The sequence below is a fragment of the Aphelocoma coerulescens genome, chromosome 5 (assembly GCF_041296385.1).
Source record: "Aphelocoma coerulescens isolate FSJ_1873_10779 chromosome 5, UR_Acoe_1.0, whole genome shotgun sequence".
Classification (NCBI taxonomy): Eukaryota; Metazoa; Chordata; class Aves; order Passeriformes; family Corvidae; genus Aphelocoma; species Aphelocoma coerulescens.
Window position 1 is genome coordinate 18874178 of NC_091019.1, and position 20605 is coordinate 18894782.

General features: G+C 50.1%; 2 protein-coding genes across 4 annotated transcripts in view; one reads left to right on the forward strand and one right to left on the reverse strand.

Moving 5' to 3' along the window:
- Positions 1–17276: 17276 nt before the first annotated feature.
- PHLDA2 (pleckstrin homology like domain family A member 2) lies at positions 17277–18725 on the forward strand. Its single transcript, XM_069015935.1, has 2 exons — positions 17277–17795; positions 18292–18725. Exon 1 carries the CDS (start codon positions 17364–17366, stop codon positions 17760–17762), a length of 399 nt encoding a protein of 132 aa, XP_068872036.1. The 5' UTR covers positions 17277–17363; the 3' UTR covers positions 17763–17795; positions 18292–18725.
- A 1443-nt stretch (positions 18726–20168) lies between these two features.
- Positions 20169–20605, reverse strand: part of SLC22A18 (solute carrier family 22 member 18) — a 60001-nt gene continuing 59564 nt past the window's right edge. For 2 of the 3 annotated variants that reach the window (XM_069016933.1, XM_069016936.1), the window contains exon 10: positions 20169–20457. In XM_069016933.1, the coding sequence (XP_068873034.1) occupies positions 20270–20457 (188 nt within the window). In that variant the 3' untranslated portion in view covers positions 20169–20269. The remainder of the gene's footprint in view (positions 20458–20605) is intronic. The other variant, XM_069016935.1, reaches the window with a different exon arrangement.

A 20605-nucleotide genomic window follows, 5' to 3' on the forward strand; every position in this document is an offset into this window, starting at 1 on the left:
TTGGTGGTGCCTGTCTGGTCCCTAATGCTTCCCAGGAGAAATGCACATCTCGTTGTGAATGGTGGAGTGTTTAACACAGCACATTCCAGCTGTTTGACCATACAGCTCCTGGCTCAACATCTGCCTTTGCCAAAGGCCAAAACAGGAGCCCTTGTAAATACTGCAGTGCACAGTTCTTTGAGGTAAATCAGAACAAACTTGCTCAATTTGCAAGCAAACAGTCTGGCATCTTTTGTAGGAGTTGGGGTTTTTAGGGAGGCAGCGTCATTACAAGATTCCACATGATCCGTGCACTTTGGTCAGGGATTGAATGAGGTGCTGGGGGCCAAACAGGTTTATGAATGGGAAGGTATTCCCACATCTGACCTCACAGTCAGAAAATGTAACACTAATGCTCAGGTGCCATAGTGTTAAGGCAGGAATGAGGAAAGAAGGCAGAAATAGGGATAGGTTCTGGGTTTTATTTTAAAAATGAGATTTTGTAACCTGCTGCTCTGACTGCAGTGCACTATGGCAGGCAAGGAGAGCAGTGTGAAGACATGTCTTACAAGGGCAGGAATAATGAATGGAGCTTGCCCATGCACAGACTGGCTCAGCACAGTGTCAGGGACTTGAAATAGAGAGATTGACCTGGTTTCTTTCTCTATATTGGAAGAAACTGAATAATAGTTCCCCATCCTCAAGCAGTACTTTCCACTATATGGTTAAAGGGGAGTGCTGCTACCTGGAGATAAACATCTGCAAATTAGCACACCAAAGTAATTTATGTGCATGAATCCTGAAAGGCTGACTTTAATTTTGAGAAAACGGGAAATTCCAGAACATGTGGAGCAAATGTGCCAGCATCTAGGGAGCCAAATGAGATGGGTGGGTAATGAAGCTGCCTAGCAAGATGTTCATCCTAGGGAAAGCGATGGGAAAACTGAGCTGGGATTCGTTCAAGCAGAGTTAATGCTGGTTGACACAGCCTAACAGAAAACAGATCTTGTCAAAACCCAGCCGTGCTCTTCCCCTTGAAGATCTCACTGATAAGGGCAGAGATGAGCAATTCTTAGACTTCTCTGTTTTCACTTACAGACTTTGTCTACAGGAAACGAACTGGTACCTGTACAGTTCCTTCCTCTAACAGAAGAGAGTATGAAGAACTGATGAGGTGGTGGGCAGAATGTCATGGCCAGATAAATCCAGGCTGGATGGTAAATACAAGGAGTTTGGGTGTGCAAAAAAACCACAAGTTATTGTTTGAATGGAAGTTTTTTTATTTTTAAATATTGGTGTGTTTTGAAGACTGGGCCTTGAGACAAATACATGAACTCCCCATGCAGAGCTAGTGGGAATTTTTTTAAATGGTGAAGTGATAGCGAAAAGTCTTATGTACATCCATGCCCGATTGCCATCTCAGCACCCTGATAAAAACCCTGAAGTTCAGTCCATGGGAACATCCTTTGGTGATGCAGCCTTCATGTTGGTGGCTTCTCATTTGAGGGAGGAAAAAATGCCAGTTCTGGGCCTGAAAGTTGAAGCAGCTGGTGGAAACACTCCAAGAGAAATTCATCTGGCATGTCGCCTGCTCAGGATGCAGCGTGATTAACAGCCTCTCAGTGCCTGGGTTGTCTAGGAAGAGAGCCTTGGAGGTATTGTCCTGCTGCCCTATCTGATACAGGAACAAATGGCAAATACTCTGCTGCCAGCTGAAACTCAGGGACAGCCTGTGGTTTCTCAGGAGTCTTCAAGCACAGCATCAGTACCTTCCTGAAAGTTTGGTATTCGGGAGAACAGCTCTCAGTTCAATTTCAGTATGTTCAGTTATTTGGGGTTTGTTATTTGGTTAGGAGTTGTGGTAAGTGGAAAAATTAAGATGGTCTCTGTATGTTTCCACTCTCCTCATTAAACAAGCTTTTCCTGTTTTAAAATAAAGGAGACTTGTAATAGATTCACGCTCAGTTAAATGCTGCCTTGCCGGCAGTTCCTCAAGCAAATGAGGTCTTGCTGGGAAGCCAGCTCAGCACAGCACAGCCCAGAGGAGCCCCACACTGCAGAGGGACATGTAAGAAGAGGTCAGACTAGTTCAGCACAAGGAAATTGCTTGCTCCCTGTGAGCTCGGTGATGCAGAGGTGAGTTCAAGATGTGACACGCAGCCCGGCTGCCTGACGTTGCACTGAGGTACCACAACCTCATGAAGTTGTGCTTGAAATGTGCACCTCTTTCTGAAGCATCTTTGCTCCAGACCTGCTGGACACAATTCTAGCTCAGCAAACAGCCTTTCCAGTTGAGCCTACAGGAAAGATGCAGAGGGACTATTTACAAGACATACACTCACAGAACAAGAGACAGTGGCTTCAAACTGAAAGAGCAGGTTTAGATTAGCTATAAGGAAGAAATTCCTTACTGTGAGGGTGCTGAGGCATTGCAACAGGTTGCCCAGAGAAATTGTGGATGTCCCATCCCTGGCAGTGTTCAAGGCCAGGTTGGATGGGGCTCTGAGTAACCTGGTCTAGTGCTCATGGCCAGGGCTTGGAACGAGATGGTCCTTAAGGTCCCTTCAAACCCAAACCATTCTGAGTCTATGATAAATGGCAATGTAAAAAAAAAAAAAGAGTGCTGCATTCATGCTTCTTTATCCTCTGCCTCCTCTCAAGGATAAATACCTATATTATTCCCCAGTTATAGTCCACGGGGAGCTGTGTCAATATCTGTTCAGGACTCCTCCCCTGGAGCTGAAGTCCTCACAGTTTTTACCTTTGTTTTCCATGTTTTTTGCTACAAATCTGTGTGCAAACAGCTCTGTTGCAGTAGCTGTGACCTGTGCATGGAAGAACCTTCATTCTCCCTGTCCCAAATGGTTTACAGTCATCACACTAATAGCAGGAAGATTTTTTTTTCCATTTGCTCATATTGCTGTCCTAAATACCACCATCCTCTCACAGTCCAGGGCCATGAATCCTAAACAATAGATGCCCTAAGTCACTCTGGTTTTGACAAACATCCAAGAAAAAGAAAAGGGAAAAAAAAAAAAAAATCCAAGCCTGTGCGCTGTTAATGAGGCATCATGTGAATGAAGACTGAGCAGTTTGTCAAGTGCCAGCTTTTGTTTCCAGACTGGCTTTCCTCTCTGCTTGTTCACCTCACCATTACACAAGCGAAAACGCTCGCTCCACCCAGCAGTGCTCGCCTCTTGCACAAGCTGCCTTACCCTCCGGATTTTACCGTGGGAATTTGGACACCGTGTGGGGATGCCAAACCAGGTTAATACAACCCAGTGAGCCTGTGCTGCAGTTGCCAGCTCTGCTCCTCACAGCCTCCTGCCTTCTGTGAGCCTCCCTGGTAACAGTCCCCCACTGCAAAAAGGATCCCTCCCAGCAAAGTTTCCTTTCCCAAAAGAGCATCGCCACTGATGCTGTGGCCTCTTGCTGGTTCACCCCTGCATCCCTACTTGCCCCCAGCATCTGCAAGGTGGACATAACCCATACTAGACCCACCCCAGGTTGAGAAAAAGGGCTGAAGAGAATGGAAACAGTAAGAAAATGAATTTACTCATTATTCATCATGACCCAAAGGGTGGAACAAAAAAAATAATAATTTGCCCCTATTTGGGGCAGAAACCAAACAGCAATGGATGGTCTGGTCTATCATTGATGCAAATAATTTGCACTCACAAATATTCCTAGTGAGCTGTTAAACTGATCTCTCTACAAAGTAAATTCACTCTGGTTTTCGAATCCACCTTTTAGGGATAAAGGAGAACTTGCTTAGGTGTTTGCAGCATTAATGTCTATTTGATCAGCTCTGTTAAGGTCACACTCAGAAGGAGGTTGGGATTTTTTTTTTCTTATTTTTTATATATTTTTTTTACTTAACCCAACTACCTGGTCTTCCTTTTTCCTTTTCATGCTCCTGACTTAAGGCACATTCCAAACTCTTTGATTTGCCTGAACGGAAAGAGCGTGAGAGGAGGAAGGTTGGGTGAAAAGTGAGTATTGGAGCTCCTACCAAAGCCAGCTGCTGAAGTCAGTGATGGGATATAACTTGCATGGGGAGTACAGCACTTGCTGTAGAGGTCATGCAGAGCTCCTGCACACAAGGGAATACTTCAAGGCATTTTGATGCAGAGAAAAAACAATTAAGATATAACTGCTGCTGACATTCCCCTGAGCCGTTTCATCTCTTACCGCTTCAAAAAAGCAGGGAAAAACAAATTATGTACTTTCAATCTGAGATTTATATAGGATGAATTGTTGCTTAGCCTATGAAAAGATCAAAAAGGAGATCTTTGAAGACAGATTGCCTACAAAGAACACTGGACTGTTATTACACAAAAAAAAAAAGACAGAGGTTAATAAGCACAGTTCAGGTCAAAACGTAGGCAAGTGCGTGTGTGCAACAAAGTGTTTGCAAGGGCTGCTTGCTCAGGCGTTTCACAGCCGCGCAGCACGAGGGCAAATCACGGAGCCGGCATCTGGAGCAGCAGCACTGCAGCATTCCACGGGGGTTCTGCTCTGCACTCGGAGACTTGGCAGAGCTGCTTTGGCTGCAAACTCCTGTGGTCACAAAGATGGTTTGGCTGGTGTTGGGATCTCCCAGCCAAGGAGAAGAGGGGAGAGAGCCCTCATTCCCTCCACTCCCAGCTTTATCTTGTGCCTGCTGGGGAACAGGTGTTTCAGTCCCTTTCCCCCAGTGAGGCCAAAGAGGCTGCAAATAAATACCCTGGGACTGAACCCCTGGGAACTGATTGCTGTTATGGCTGGGGACAGTGAAGGAGCAGCACTCTGAACATTCACCCCACCTCAAAGCGTGAGGTCAGCACTGTTCCCAAAACCAAGCAGCAGTGGGGATCACCTTTGTGGGTGCTCCTGGCCCTGGCAAAGAGCCGGCCATGACTTTGAAACATCCCTGGGAGATGGAGACCAAAATACAGAGCTGCAGTAGTCATCCAGCTCCAGCAAGCCCCTGGCACAGCTTGGCACAAGGAATGCTGCCCCCCAGTCTTGTTCTCCACCCCTCATCCCCCTAAGCATCCTTCCTCCACACCTGGCGTCCTCTGCGGGTGCCGGGCAGGAGGAGGCAGAGGAAGGAGAGGAGGCAGCCCGACCTCCCTTTCCCACCGCGATGTGCGGCAGCCTCTCCCGGCACCCAGCCCGACCAGTAAGCGGGGTTTGCTGGGTGCGAGGCACCCGCCAGCACCATCCCAGTGCGGGTCCGATTTCAAAGCCAGCCCTGATGAAGACGTTGGGGGAAGGCAGAGCAAACAGACACCGTAATTGCGGTGTGCGCTTTCTCATCTCCGCGGCAAGTTGCAAAATGTGCCGCCTCCTCCCTTGTCAGCCGGGCTTTAATTGGCTTTAATGAAGAGGCAATTACATGATTTCAATTTTTAATTAAAGGGGGTGTTGGTGCAGGGGAGGGGGGACCGACCCCCTTCGAGTTTGTCAGTGGCACAAAGGGAGATCTCTGGGTATGGGGTGCAGTAGTGTTTTCGGGGGGCTCCTCCCTCATCCCCCTGGGCTGGGAGGTCTTCATGGGGGCTGACTGGCAGGAGCAGATGGGAGCCAGATGCCTCCCAGCCACGCTGCTGGCAGTTGTAGATCTTGCCCCCGCACCCCCAGGCAAGCTGCAATCAGCTTTTCTTTTTTTTTTTTTTTTTTTGGATTCTTCTTTTTTTTTCTTTTTTTTTTCTTTTGTATCAGAGCCAGCAGATCAAAGGGGCAGCAAATAGCTTAAAACAAAACAAAAAAAACCAACAAAAACCCAACCCCAAAAAGCCCTCCAAAGCCAAACCAAGCCCTCCCCACATACTGCACCAGCCAGAAACGCCTCCTGGATAAAGTAGTGGGTGCTTGTTGGCAGGAGGAGCTGCAGGGATGGGATGAGTGTCTGAAAGCTAAAGCAGAGCCACAATTGGGAGCTGGTTTTATTTTATTTTATTTTATTTTATTTTATTTTATTTTATTTTATTTTATTTTATTTTATTTTATTTTATTTTATTTTATTTTATTTTATTTTATTTTACTTTATTTTATTTTTTTATGCCAAGCAGTAGGCAGCTGCCCTGTGATAGGAACACCTTCCCTATGACCCCATGCAGTGAGCACCAAGGTGGGACTGACCCACCCAGCTCACGTGTTCATTTTTCCTGTAGACACCACCTTGTCTGTCTGTCTTAAAGCATGACTGGAGAGGGAAAAATGGAGGCACATGGTAGAAATCTGCCTTGGGAAGCAGGGATAATTGCAGGGCCCTAGATGCCAGCTGAGTCTCTCTGTTTTATTGCTCTCTCTGGCAGCCAGTAAGCCGGAGCTTTGGCCTTGACTTGGTTCCATGTGCTGGGATGTCCTTCCTCATCGTGTTTCAATAAAACGTAATCGCTTTATGACTTCCTCTTGACAGAGATAAAAAATCATTAAGACAAAAAGCTGGCGGCTCTGCGGCTGCACTGCGCCCTCGGCGCTCCCTCTGCCCCAGCCACCGCTGCCGGCCTTGCCCTTGGCTCGCAGGGCCAGGTGGCCCCAGGACCACCAAGCTGTTGGCCGGGCATGGCCGGGCTGCCCAAGGCCATCGGTGCCCGCAGAGCAGCGGCCACAGGCAGGCAGGTGGCCAGGGCTGTCCTATGGCCACTTTGCAGAGTGTGGCTCCACAGAGGGCAAGGGCAAAAGAAAAGGGAAGAAAAGGGAAAGGGGGCAAGGTCCAAGGGCCTTGTGAGCAAGGATCAGTTCACCTGCTCGCAGATATAGCTGGAGCTGGCTGGCGGCTGCTGCGTGGGCAGGCTGAGTCACCCCTGCTGCCGGCCAGCCGCCCCAGCCCTGCGCCAGATGGGAGAACAAGGTCGCCTTTACCCAGGGAGAAGTGAAACCTGCCCTTTTAAACACCCGGGTGGGAGCTGGGACAGTCAGCACTGAGCCAGCAGCCTCCTCCCTTTGAAGGTCGGGGCTAAGATTCCGCTGCAGGCTCCCTGCCAGCCCCCTACAAGCACAAACCTCCTCCCTGCCTTCCCACTTCCTTTGCCCTGGGGTCCCAGACACTTGACAAAAGCTCATCGCCCAGCAATCATCCATCACAGCCTGGTTTGTGGAGGGGAATGTTCAACAGTGACCCACAACCTGTTATCTCCCAGAGAAATGCAGTCTGCTCCCACGGGGACAGCTGCTTCTCCATCCCAGTACTCAGCTTTCTCACGAGATGAAGGCCTTTTTCCCCTTTCTTCCCTCATTACTGCTGGATGAGAAATCACTTGATCCAAGATGACATGCAGCAACTGCTTGTGGAGAATGAAAATAAACCCGCCTTCCTGCAGTTCAGGCTGGGGAACAGGGTGCTGGGTGCCAGCGGCACTGAGCAGCTGCCCTTCCCTTGGGGCAGGCCATCCTCATCCTCATCTGTGAGCAGCCATCATCGTTACAGCCTGGCTTCATACCATGAGAGGAGCAGCAGATGCAGCGAGTGAGGCACCAGAGGGCCATAAATGGTGGAATAGCTGTGGTTAAAGGGGATTTCTGAGTGCAGGTGTGGTTGTGCTTCTCCTGCCCCTGGTCAACACTCAAAGAGTTTGCCCATGGAGGAGGCAACCAGCCCTTGACAGGCAAGTGAAACAGGAGCAGCTGTGAGTCACCAAAGATAAAGGTCAAGCTCTTTATCAGCCGTGGGAGAGGCTGTAGGCCGGGTGTGCTGCAAAGAAGTGTGCTCAGAGGCCAGCCAGAGCCAAAAATCCCAGTGCCATGGACACCTCCGCCCAGGGGACCAGCCCAGGGGGTGCTGGTTTTCTTCTTCCAGTGCCCATTTCCCAGCAGCATCCGGTGGTGATGATGGGTTTCAGTGGTGCCATGGGCCAAGTGGCGCTGACAGGGTGGTTAAATGGCTGGTTAAATGAGCTGTGGGTGCTGCAGCACCCACACGGCTCCCACAGTATGCTCGGCTGTTGTCACACATTGCTGGAGTGGCCACAGATAAGTCCTGTCCTTCATGGCAGGAAGAAAGGAGATGAACTCGCTGAAATCAAACATTTTTCCTCCTGCTCTCACATAGCTTCTCACTTCAAGGTCTCATGAGAAAAGTTAAGGCTGGAGATGTGCCTGTGGGAGTCCAAGCAGGCTTTTAGAAGGCCTTGGCAATGACAGGGGGCTGGCAGTGTCTGTGTTGGAAACTCCAGCCTCGTTTTCCAGTATTTTGGCCAAATGTGTGATTTGCTATTTGTGTCCTTTGGTTACTGCTCTTGCACAGCAGGCACAGTCACAGCCACGCACCTCCCTTCTGGAGCCACCCTGCCGTGGCCCCTCCAGCCCCTCACAGCCCACCAGGGCTTCTGCTGCAGCCACGGATCCCGCAGTTCTGACCAAGGCTTTCCAATTATGGGAAATGTGTCCGGTTCCATGCCTGACTCCTGCTCCAGTAAGGCTGGAAGAATGACTTAGTCATCCTGGCTGCCTGCCAAGCCTTTTAACTCGTTTTGCTCCGTTTGGAGGTAATTTCCGGGCTCCAAAGGCCAGCATGGCTCCACACTTCAAATGTCCGATAGTCGATAAATGGACTGAGGAAACAAGGAATTTAAAGCAGTTTATCCCTGCTGTAGCAACCCTGGTTACAACACCTCCAGAGAAGCTCAGATAAACCCATCATGGGTGGTAAACGGCAGTCAGGGCACCGTCCTTGGCTGAAGAAAAGACCCCTCTTCTAAAGGACACCGGTAATTTGGGATTAATAGCTGAACTTTTGTGATATTTGCCCCAGCCAGCTCTCAGTGATTACCCCACAAGAAAGGGGTTTCTGTGTTTTAAGCTATCACACAGCATTAGAAAGGTCCTGAGTTTTCAGATCAATGCAAATAACTTCCCCCCCGCAGCTGTACCAGACACTGGAGAGCCCCACTGAGCTGACAGAGGACGTGAAAAGGGGAAAATATGGGATCCAGGTTCCAGGAAAAACCCCTGGGAATGGAGAACAAAGCTGCCCACAGTAAAGCCGTAGGATGCCCTTGGCTGAGCATAACATCTCTGTCCTGCTCCCCCTTGATCCTCTGTGCCATGACTGCCTCCCCCTAGCTCATCATTCAGGAGCTTTACCCTGGGTGCTGGCTGTCCTGCCTCCAGGGAAATCTATTTTTGGCTTGTCCCTGGGGAGCAGAGCCTGGCCAAGGTTAAGTGCCAAGCACCCTCATTTCCTCCTCTTAACTGCCTCCCTGCTTTATCACAAACTTTCTCGCTTCATCTTTTTTTCCACTCGTAAAGGCTGCAGTCACTGGGCTCCCACACTGCCCTGGGCCACCGGGCCACCAGGCTCAAACCCATCTCCTAAAACGCTGCCTTTTTCCTCCCTCCACAAAACACACAGAGGTTTCTTCAAACCCATTTCTCCCTGCCACCAAACTGTAGTTTCTCTAACAGAGCAGAAAAGAAGTATCCAATCCTCAGCTTTTTAAGGCTTGGATTTCCCTTTCACACCTCCCGGCTCAGCCAAGCGGCACAGGGACCACGAGGAGGAGAAAAACAGCATCACTGATGCTCGCCCAGCCCCAGCCCCAGCTCTCAGCCTGGTGGGACATGCCGTGAGCTACTCATTGCAAATATTTGCCCAGGTGGAGCCAGGTGTTTGAGCATGAGGTGGGCTGAGTAACCAGCAGGAAAGAAGAAAGTTTGACTTTTACATTTTAGCCCCATTGGCAAATATTAACTTGAGGAGCAAGCAGACTCCTGCTATCCCCCGCTGCATGAGCCACGAGGCAAAGGACAGGTACAAATTGGGAGGCACATGGAGTTTATAAGCACTGACATCCACAGCTCAGGACTGCTGAACTCACCCCAAACCCTTTTATTTGGTGGTTGGAGTGGGGAAACAATTCAGCAACAGGTTAGACCTGGGAAAACCAGTCAGAACTGGAAATATACACATTGCTGATTCCTGTTCCCCATTCTATCCCATGGTTTTAGGATTTTTTTCTCTCCCATGGCTTTCAGATTTTACTGAAAGACCTGAAGCTGATGCCTAGAGAGTATTTTTGGCATTTTAATCCACCATATCAGACACCCATTTCCCCCAGCCTTCCTGAGCACTGCCAGCCAGGCAACAGGGCATCCTCAGCTCCCACTGGCTGCACCAGCAGAGACCTGGCCCTGGGCACAGGTTTAGTGGGGGAGCAGCAGGGTAATGGTAGCAGGTAAAGATCACAGCAGTGGAAACACTGGCAAGGAGGTAAAAGCCTCGGGAGAGGACAGACAGAAAAAAATCCTAAACCCTCATCAAACTGCTTCCCTTCACACCTGCCAGAGTGCAGCGTCCTGGCTTCAGAAAGAAAAATTGGCAGCCAAAGCACAAGGTGAAACACAGTATTAGCTCTACCACCTGGCCTGCCACACACACCCCAGCTGTCCAGGAGGGAAGGGATGCTCTTTCCCCTTCAGCTACTTCCCACAGCCCGGCCCTGGCCACTGCTGGGAATGATGCACTGGAAGAGTTTCTTTGTGATGGCTTCCCAGCCCTCCTGGAGACAGGAAACATCCCAAAGCTGGACAGTACTATGACCTTATATTCCCCCCAACTCCCTAAAGTTTGCTCATGTTGTGGTTAGGCAGTCCTGTGATCCTTTTCAGTGTTTACTCTAAAAGTTTATACACAGTTTAAAAAAAAATAGACAAAAATCCGAATGTGGGGGCAGGAGGATGCGCCAAGCTGGGAGCTCAATCCTGTGCTGTCAGGACAGCCACGTGAGGACACAGGTCATGCTGACGCCTGTGTGCCACAGGACATCCCGGCACTTGTCAGCGCTGGACCTGCCACAGTCTCCACACACGGATAAAGACGGGACAAAGACGGGTAACAGTCACTTCCCGGATCTTGGCAGATTTCGAAAGGACAGGTAATGTGGAGCAGTGACCTTCAGTATGTATGTCAGCATTTTCTGCAAGGCTTGGCCCTTCACAATCTCTGTTAAAAACCATTGCTGTAGCACAGCAGGGTAATAAAATCTGGCTGGCAGCAGGCAGGCAATGTCAGGCTGAATGGCATGAGCTGAAACCACCAGGGACTTCCTGTGCAAAGAGCTCATCAGTGTCAGCCCAGGCTGAGGTCTCAGACGTTTGTTACTGCTGCTGAAAAATAAAGAGATCCCAAATATTTGTCCCAACAGACTTGGTATGGGAAGTTGAATGCTTCAGCGGGGGAATGTCCCATCATTTTAAAATTGTGAGCTGTAGTCTAAACCATCTCCTGAGCTCACTGGACATGGGAAAATGTTGATGGCATTCAGAGGGGTCAGTAAATAACCTCATAGTTCAGGGCAGTGCTTGGCAAGCCACTGGCTGGTCTTTCCAGTCCCTCGGCAGAAGTGGAAGTACTGAGTCACCGTGGGTCCCACGGCAGCCAGGCTATGGGACTCTCTCCTCCCCACTGACATCTCACCATCTCACTGATCCACCATGATGCTCAGCAAGCTGCTTTGTGAAGATGATTGTGAGAACAGGCTGTATCGAGGTCTACCAGCATCTAAACAGCAGTCCTGGACCAAACCCAGCCTGTGGGGTCAACACCTTCCTCACCTGCATGAAGATGCATCCAGGCTCCTCCAAGCCGGGCCAAGCTACACAAGGACCTTGCAGCAACTTTCTACCTGTTGTACTTCTGCCAAATGGGCTTGAAATTGGACCAAGAGGCTCAAAGATACATGTGTTAGGAGGGGGACCAACACCTCAAAAGACCAGATAACACAAGACTTCTTTTCTCATTTTTATTTTTCTAACCAGACTAGACACCTACACATTGTCCCAGAGTGGGGAACACACTACACATGCAGTCATGCCCAGGCTGCTGGGAAGAGAGGGCAAAACAGCCCCTATCCCCCCAGTTTTTAATCCCAGTATAGAATTTAAGGGCCTGGAGTCCTTCTAAGCAGGTTTGATTTGGCACATTCCCACCCTTATTTGGCTGTCTGCTGCCAAGCACAGCCAAGGACTGGCTTACGGGAAATGACATCTTTTCTTCCCAGCCCCTCACAACTGCTCCATGACTGTCTGCAGCAGTTTACAACATGTAATGGTAACACACTGAGTCAGTGGGATGAGACATTTCAAGCTTCTCAGGAAAAAAGAGTCTTAGTCAGATATAAATATTAGTAAATTGAGCAAGCTGGGCTACGTGCTATTGCTGATTAATCCATGGATTGTGTATGGTACAAAAAAAAAGAATCTCACAGATTGAGCAAAGAGGCTTCCTCTGCTGCCCTTGTTTAAATTAACCCAGTAGCTCCAGCCCTGCTGCGTATCATTTACTGTAATCACCTAACAAACAGCCTTGGTGGCCTTCCTCCCCATGGCTGAGACCTTTCCAAGTGAACTGCCCCTAAGAGAAAAGTTTCTTCACCTGAGCTTTGCCATCTTGGAGCGACTTACCTGAGCTCCCTCTGCATTTATGGAAAGACCTGAACACCCCCAAGGGAGTCTGAGCCCCCTCATGGGGCATCTCCGTTATGGGCAGCTGGCCCTGATGTGCTCCACACCCTTCCAGGAGATGCTGCCTGCAGAGGGACTGGCACCCACCAGCTCACCAGGGGAGTTTGGAGGGGCCCAATGGCACCAGTTTGTCCCAAGACATTTCTGAAGGAAGAGAATAATAAGGAACTATAACCAAAAACTTCCCAGAGATACTCTGGAACAGTCCAATAAAAAAAAAACAAACCCAAAACCCAAACATTTTAAGGAATATAAAGATGTGAAAAAATGGAATAAAATGGGAAAAACATGAAAAATCTCTGCTCATCACAGACCTTCCCCAGTAACAACCCTCACTTTTAGTTTACAGCTATTTAGGGTTTTTTGAGTAGAAGTTTCCTAGGAGACCCAGTGGTCACTATAGTGAGCTCCAGCTAAAAGTGCCTGTGGATATAGCTACGCCCTAATGTAAACATGGAGGGCAGCAATTTACAATGCAAGACCATATGTTTCTCTGTTACTAATCGACTTCAGCTGCCAGGATTACAATGTCAGTCCTGTAAACCAGCTTTTTCCCCTACAGATGTCATGTTGAAATCATTATAATAAAAGCAATTTTACAGCCTTCAATCTCCACTTTCCTCTGCTGCTGAGAAGCCTGCATTAAAGCTGGCAAAATTAGGCGTCCCTTCTCCAGGGACAGACCCCTGGGAGAGGAGATGCACAGCTCCAGGATTACAGAGGAACAATGGGAATAAACCCAAGACAGCTGCAGGAATGCCAGTACCCTGCAATGGCTGATAGCTGCAGCTTGAGCTCCTGCATCTTTTGGGAGGGCGATGCAATGTTGGGGCCAGCTGGAAACCTCAGCAGGATAAATGCACGGCTAAATCCTACAAAAAGGCCAGCAGGTCCCACCAATGGGCATGTGGGGAAAGTTGCTGCACAGTTAAATTGAGAAAACCCCATTTTTTTTGCATTTTTCCTCAGTGTGATCCCTCTCCATCCTTATCCTTGACCTTAAAGCATGGGCTGCTCCTGGCAGTGCCTGCATGGCTGCTGTGCTTTGTTACCATGACTCACGTAGCTAAGGCAACCCAATGTTGCCAGGAGCAGGGTACATGATGCCTCATCCTCGGAAATGATGATCAAATCCCTCCTCTGGAGCAGGCACTCACTTCAGAGACATGTGTCATGGCAAAGCCATTGATGCAGCCTGCAAGAGCTGGTGCCACCGGCCCATCCACGAGGCTCAGTGTGGCCATCCCATCCCACACCCGTAAAAAAATCCCTAGACACAACACACACATACACATGTAAAAGCATCCCCCCTCAGCAGCCAGTGCTGTTCCCTTCTCCTGGGAGGGGGATGAAGCCACACCTGCACGCCAAATTGCCACATAGGCTTTTAAAAATGCCCCTAGTAGATTGGAAATGGATTTGGGGCAAAGCAGGGGGTGGCGTCAGCACCCCTGGCAAGCGTGGGAAGAGGGACATGGCCATGTGGGACGAGGCTCCTGTGACTGAATGTCAGCCCATTTCCCATCACCTTCCCCTGCTTCACATGCCCCACTGCGTTATTTCCCCCCTCTTTCTAAGAACAGAGACAAATCCCCACATTTTCAGATTCCTGGAGATGTCTTGTATGTGGGGGGCAAGGAAGGGTCAGTGCCTGATGATTTTATATCAAAGGAAGCCGTGGTGGTTGTGTTTGGGAGCTCACACACTGTCAAGGCACAGCCACAGTGATGTGCTGGGCTGCAAGAAAAAAATCCCTTCTCTTTCTCTCACTGGTAACACACCTAAACCCAAACCAAAGGGAGTGATAGGTTCCTCCCAGCTGCCAGCCCCAGCTTGGACAGAGGCAGCAGCAGCACCTGAGCTGCAATCACCCAGAGCTCCCATTAGCTGCAGCTTGGTCACGGCCCTTAATTATCAAAGCCTTCCACTACCTACACGTACTCACACCACCCTGTGACACTTGTCCCAAGCTTGGGTGCCAGGGTACGATGCAGGGCTGCACCAAATCTCTTACCCCTCTCCCTAGGTGCTGAGATGAAATCAGCACCCTGCTGTCAGCTCTTCACCTAAGGTATTAACCCTTGTTATTTAAAAAATAGGGAAATATAAATATTTTTTCTTTCCTCAGGCAAAACTAACGCTATATACTTGTATCAGCAGTGACCAGCTACCATGGCATGCATTAGGATTAGGGCTGTGCTACTTACTTGTAAGCAATTGCCACGTTTCCTGGACCCGATTGCTCTGAGCTCCTTGCAGCTCTCTGTTCTTTCCTGAGAAATGTTCCTGTAGGAGATTGCTCATGATTTGGCTCTGCTGCCCATTTTATATTCAGTTACAGTCACCTTTGCTTTCTGTCTCAGTGAGTGTAATTAAATTTTAAAATCTACTTTACAGAATTTCTGCATGGTCACAATGGCAGAGACCTAAAATTATGGTACTTTAATGTACTGGACTTCCTTTTTATTCTTTCATCCACTTAACTAACCCACCTTAGGTAAAAAAGTGGAGCCTTCATACAATGGACATATGTTCAAAAGTAGGGTTCCTGTTCTGCTAGAACCTACCTTTTCCCACTGTGAGCAATATTTTCACCTTTTTTTTTCCTTGTCTTTTTTTTTTCTAGCAGTTTTCTAATTTGGCCAGCATTAAAGCAAGCTTACTGAGGTGACAGCTGGGGGAGGCTTTAAATATTTCAAAATGATGGATAAATGCACAAGAAAAATCACTCAGATGAAAGCAAAAGCAGAAAAACAGAGAAAAAAGTGGGCTGCTGACCCTGCATCTACAAATACAAGTTTCATTTAAAAGGAAATTCAGGTTCTTTTACTGGAACTTTTGAAGCAAGGTGTGCACAAACATGCCAAGTCCTGCAGCCTTTCCACACCAGGAGCCTTCTTCCAGATGTTCCTTCTATGCTCCTGACTTGCTGCCTGTTTTTTGGTTTTTTTTTTTTGTTCTTTTTGAAGTGGTGTCCCATTTCCTGTGCATAAAGACCATTCCCTGTTTCATTTTGGGGACAAATTAAAAATATCCTAATGATTTCTGCTTAACATTCAGCTCTGCTCCTTGTAGGCTCCAGCTCCTTTATTCTTACGGGGCCTTTTGGTCAGAAAGTTGTTTAACAGAGCAGACCAGCATCTGCCCTGGAAATGTAGATGTGCAGCCTAATTGTAAATCAATCTGGGCTGTTCCCCTCACTGAAACAAAATAAATCACACTGAAAAGTGATGCAGTGTTGGCTCTCAGGGAAAAGCCTGCAGCTCTTCACATGCCAGGGCACAGCTCCACATATGTTCTACAGCCTCTCCCCTACCCCACAAGCAGTGACGGCCACCATGGTCTTCCCAGAGCAATTCCCAGCCCATCCCTCCCTGAAAAGCTCAGCCAAAACCATTCCTGCCTCATTCATCAACCCCGGGAGCATCATACAGCCCCCACCTATTTTCTGACCCTCCCCACAGATGTGCACGCTGCCGTGAATTATCAAAGCGTGGCCCCATACTCCAGCGGATGAGTGATTTGCAGCGGAAATGGGTTTGGCTCTAGCTCTGATTTGTTCCCGGGAAATCGGCTTCTGACCCTGCCGACGTCCCTGGGAACGCTGCCAACCTCTTCAAAGGGGCCAGGCCTTGCTTTGTAAGCTCACCTCTGGGGTTGGGCTTGCAAACACCTATAGAGGTGCCGGTCATTCAGGGAAGGCGATGAAGGAGAACAGGGCTCAAAGTCCAAAGGGTGATGCTGCACATGGTACATACCTGAGCAAATACTGCTGGAGAGACAGCGTGAACAAGTGCATTAAGCACAGCAATGGCTGGGAAGCCTTGTGTCGTGAAGGAATGACAAAATGAAAGGTGTCCAAGAGGAAGGGACTGCCGGCTCACACGTGCCTCTTAAATATCACCTCCAGCTGCCACAGCCTTTACTGACTTCCCCATGGCGCCGGTCAGTGGCCAGGCTATAACTGTGGTGCCTTCCCGGGAGCAGGGAGTGGGCTAGGGGGAAGAAAATGGGATAAATCCAGTGATTGCAGGGGATAAAAGTAAGGGGGAACAGTGTTAATGCAAAACTGGAGAGGTGGGTTGCCCTGAGGAAAGGATGAAGGAAGGGCTGATGGTGATGGTGCAGAGCTGGCAGGAGGCAGGGCCTCAAATGAAGCTGGTGGGCTTGGTCATACCCTGGCTGAGTTTCTTGGAGTGACCAGGGGCTGGACTCAGACCGGTTGCCCATGGGAGATGGCAGAAACCAACCACAGGCGAGGCTTGGACCCCTCTGCCCCAGGTGAAGATGATGCCAGGGCAGATCCAATGCTGTGAAGATGCCCAGCCCCAGCCCCCTAGGAACAGGGTTTTGGGAGCATCGTGTACCCCAGTGGGGATCTGAGAAGTGGCAGGGAGTGCTCAGAGGGGCAAGATGAGGGCTGTCTCAGATCACAGTGGACCCATGCTCACCGTGGGTGAGGGGTACCCCTGACGAGCAGAGGAAACATGGGTGGGGAGGGGAGTGGACAGACAGGATTGGGGTCCCCCCATGCGGTGGCCGCTGTGCCCCTGCGCACGGCAGCAGCGGAGACGGGGCCCTCCAGGAGGCAAGCCCTGGGGGAGGCACCCCCTCCCCGCCCCCGGCCCACCCGGGGCAGCCTCCAGAACCCTCCCCACGTTTCCCGGGGGACCCCCCCCGCCGGCCCCATCCCCGCAGCCCCGCGGGCACGGGCGGCAGCGGGCGGGGAGCGCGGGCCGGGGGGCGGGCGGGAGGCGGGGCGGGAGGGGGCGGCGGGGCGGGAGGGGGCGGCGGGCCGGGCTCCCCGGGGGAGGCACCGGAAGGCGCCCGGCGCTGATTCATTGCAATAAATTGTTCCCATCGCGCCTGGGCTCGGTCATCGCCGCTCGAGCAGCAGTCGGAGCAACAGCCGGAGCCACCGCCGGGAAGCGAGGATGAAGATGCAAGCCGAGGTGATCCGCGAGGGCGAGCTGGAGAAGCGGAGCGACAGCCTTTTCCAGCTGTGGAAGAAGAAGCTGGTGGTGCTGACCAAGGACAGCCTCAGTCTCTTCCCCGACGGGCACAAGCGGGCCAAGGGCAAGGAGCTGGGCTTCGGCTCCATCCTCAAGGTGGACTGCGTGGAGCGCACGGGCAAGTACATCTACTTCACCATCGTCACCAAAGACCGCAAGGAGATTGACTTTCGGTGTCCGGACCAGAGCTGCTGGAATGCCTCCATCACCATGGCCCTCATCGACTTCCAGAACAAGCGGGCCATCCAGGACTTCAAGAGCCGCCAGGAGATGGAGCAGGCGGCGGGCACCCAGGAGCGGCGGCTGGCCCGGGCGCCCTGAGCGCCGCCGCCCGCCCGGCCGGCCCGGCCCCAGGTGAGCCCGCCCGGCCCCTCGGCGCTGCTGCCGCGCCACTTCGTGGGCTTTTCCTTCGATCTTTTTAAATTATTTTACTCCCTGAGCCCGTTTCGGGCAGCCGGACGGGCCTGGGGCTCTCCGCGCACCCCTTCTGGCCGGAGGGACCCCCGGCCGCGCCCCGAAACCGGGCCGTGCTGCCCGGCCGCGCCAGCGCGGGGCTTTCGGGGAGCGCTCCCTTGGCCCGAGCCATCGCAGCGGGTTTGGCCCCTTTTCCGATGCATCGCGCGGAATTTCTGCTGGCAGCCGGGCTTCTGCAGTGTGCTGAGAGGACGGCGTGGGGGTGGCGGGGAATAAGAAATGGCACTTGGCAGTGCTTTCCTCACAGAATCTGCTAAAAAACAATCTGTGAAAATAAATGCCCCATGCTTACTCTCCCTTTAAAGCACCCCATTTTTTTTTCTCTGCCTCTCTGTCCTGCTTGTTTAACTAACCCACTTTCTCTTGGTACCTTTAGAGCATACCACTGGATGATAAACCAGATCGAGTGTCTTGGACTGAAATGGGACAGGGTACCAATGAAGGAAAGCAAAGAAGAGAGCTGGAAGCAGCTTGGTTTTCTCCAAGCCCGTTGCGGCTGCTGAGCAAAGAGCCCTGAGCTTTGCCTGAGATGCATAAAGAAAAACCAAAGACTTTCGTACAGGACTTCTAGCAAAGCGTCCACGTGTTCTGAGTGGCACAGCTTTGTGAACTATTATCTTCTATTTATGAGATGCAAGGAAGATTCAACACTGACTGGTGGTGTTAAACACAGTTTAAATTATTTGTAGTATCTATATTTGTATTTATTTTGTTGAATGTCTTTCAGCAGTTACTGGTCTTAATATTGCTTTTGCATTAATGTGTCCATTCCAAATAAATTACTTGAAATGTTCACTTTTTATTACTGTACTCTGGGCTGCAGTAACTTTTGTTGAGGCATATCTGTGGACACAGCAGTGGTGAAGTGGCTTAAAAAGAGTGGGTAAGGCTTGGCTTTTTGGTGCCCTGGACTGGGCAGTGGGAGGTGGAGAAAGCCCAGATAACCCATTTGTGTTTGACCTCGTCGCCTGACCAGGGAGGGAAAAGGTGTTGAGGTTCAGTTCTGGTCAGTGGTAGAGATAGAAAAGCCTACCACAGCTTGCTTAAGTACTCCTCTAGAAGCTCTTTCCCATAAAATCGAGTAATGGCAGCTGCAGAAAGCGCAGGAGCTCCCTGCCACAGGAAAATGCTGCCCTTTGCGAATGCCCTGCATCCTTCCCAGCCCCCATAGCTTAGTGCTGTGCTAAGGCACAAAACTGGATTCTTGGTTTCGGAATAAGAGCGCCAACGCTCCATGGATTCCTCAGCTTTGTAGCAAAGCAAGCTGAACTCGCTCTCCTCTCTTCCTTCACCTCTGCAGTCTCTAGACAGAGTTAAATTTCTCCAGGATAACTGAAGAAAAGGAGGCAGGCTCTTTTCCTATAGCACCCGGACCAAGAAGCACGGAGAAAAAAAATCTGCCGATTTTTTTGGATGAAAGTACTGAAGTTTTCTTTTGTGAGGCTTAATTGTCACTAACTGACCTGGGCTTCCTCAAGAGCAGTGCTGCAGCACACAACTCAACTCCCGCAGTCAGGACTGTGAGTGTAGCGGGCAAAATACTTGCTCCAAACTCGGTCATTTCCAGTAGGTAATTTCCCCTTCCCAATATCAGTGCAATGCTTGCAGGAGACTTTGCACTAGAGGAAGTTGGAAAGTATGCAATTGCATAAGCCTGTAGTAAGAGCAAGAGAGACTCAGTACAGAAAGGGGGAAAAAACCTGGAAGGAGGGTTGGCCCAGTTTCTGGAAGCGGCGGGGAGGCTCTGGCACTGCAGCCTGGTGTGTCAGGGCTTCGCATCCTCCTTGCTCATTGCTGGCAGCTCGTGCAGAGACAGGGTTGCACATGACTGAGCTGTGGATGTAGCAAACCTCTGGCCACAGCACCTGAAAGCCTTTGGCCTCCGTGCCCCCTCTAACCTGAGAATGCTGGAGATGCATTTAATGCAGCAAAACAATTCTCAAAAGCAGATGTGTTTTACCCCCCATTTTTTCTTGGTACAGTTTCAGGGTGGTGAAATAAAAGGCCAAACCAGAGCAAAGCCACTGGCTCCGAATCCTTCAGTTTCAATGAATCCAAGCAGGAATGCTGCCTGACAACAGCTGAGGGTCTGGGGCTGTTGCCTGCCATGTCAGCCACTGCTGCAGGGGGGGGAATGGGAGGAACCCGATAGCTCCAGGGGTCCCATGGCCCCCAGTTGCTCCAGTGTGGCTCGAAGACCTTTGCAAACTGATCTGTCCCTTACTCTAGATGGAAATGTTGACAAAATACAAGGATTGTTCAAATTATTTTATTCTAGGTTTACGGAATCAAAAATAAAACTCAATAATTAATTTCTATGGAAAAAATAAGGAGGTTACTTTCTTGCAACTGTATTATTGGCTTTTCATCTCTCCCAGTGGGATTTTACTCCTTAAGAGGTAAACAAACAAACCTAAATTGACTATTAGCTGTAAATATCCGAAGGAGGAGACTCCAAATTGCTTATATAAAACTCCACCAATGGTTGGACCCACCGTCCGGGTCAAGGGCTGCACTGAGGCACAAATCCCAAGCATGGCACCTAGGAGAGATGGCAGAGACACACAGGGTGAGAGCAAGTCCTGGCACAGAAAAGCAGAGAAGAGCACATGGGATCCCCTTCATCCCTGATTGCTGCTCCCCTGCAGTAGTAGCAAATCACTTCAAATAATTTCTTGCATTAATTTATA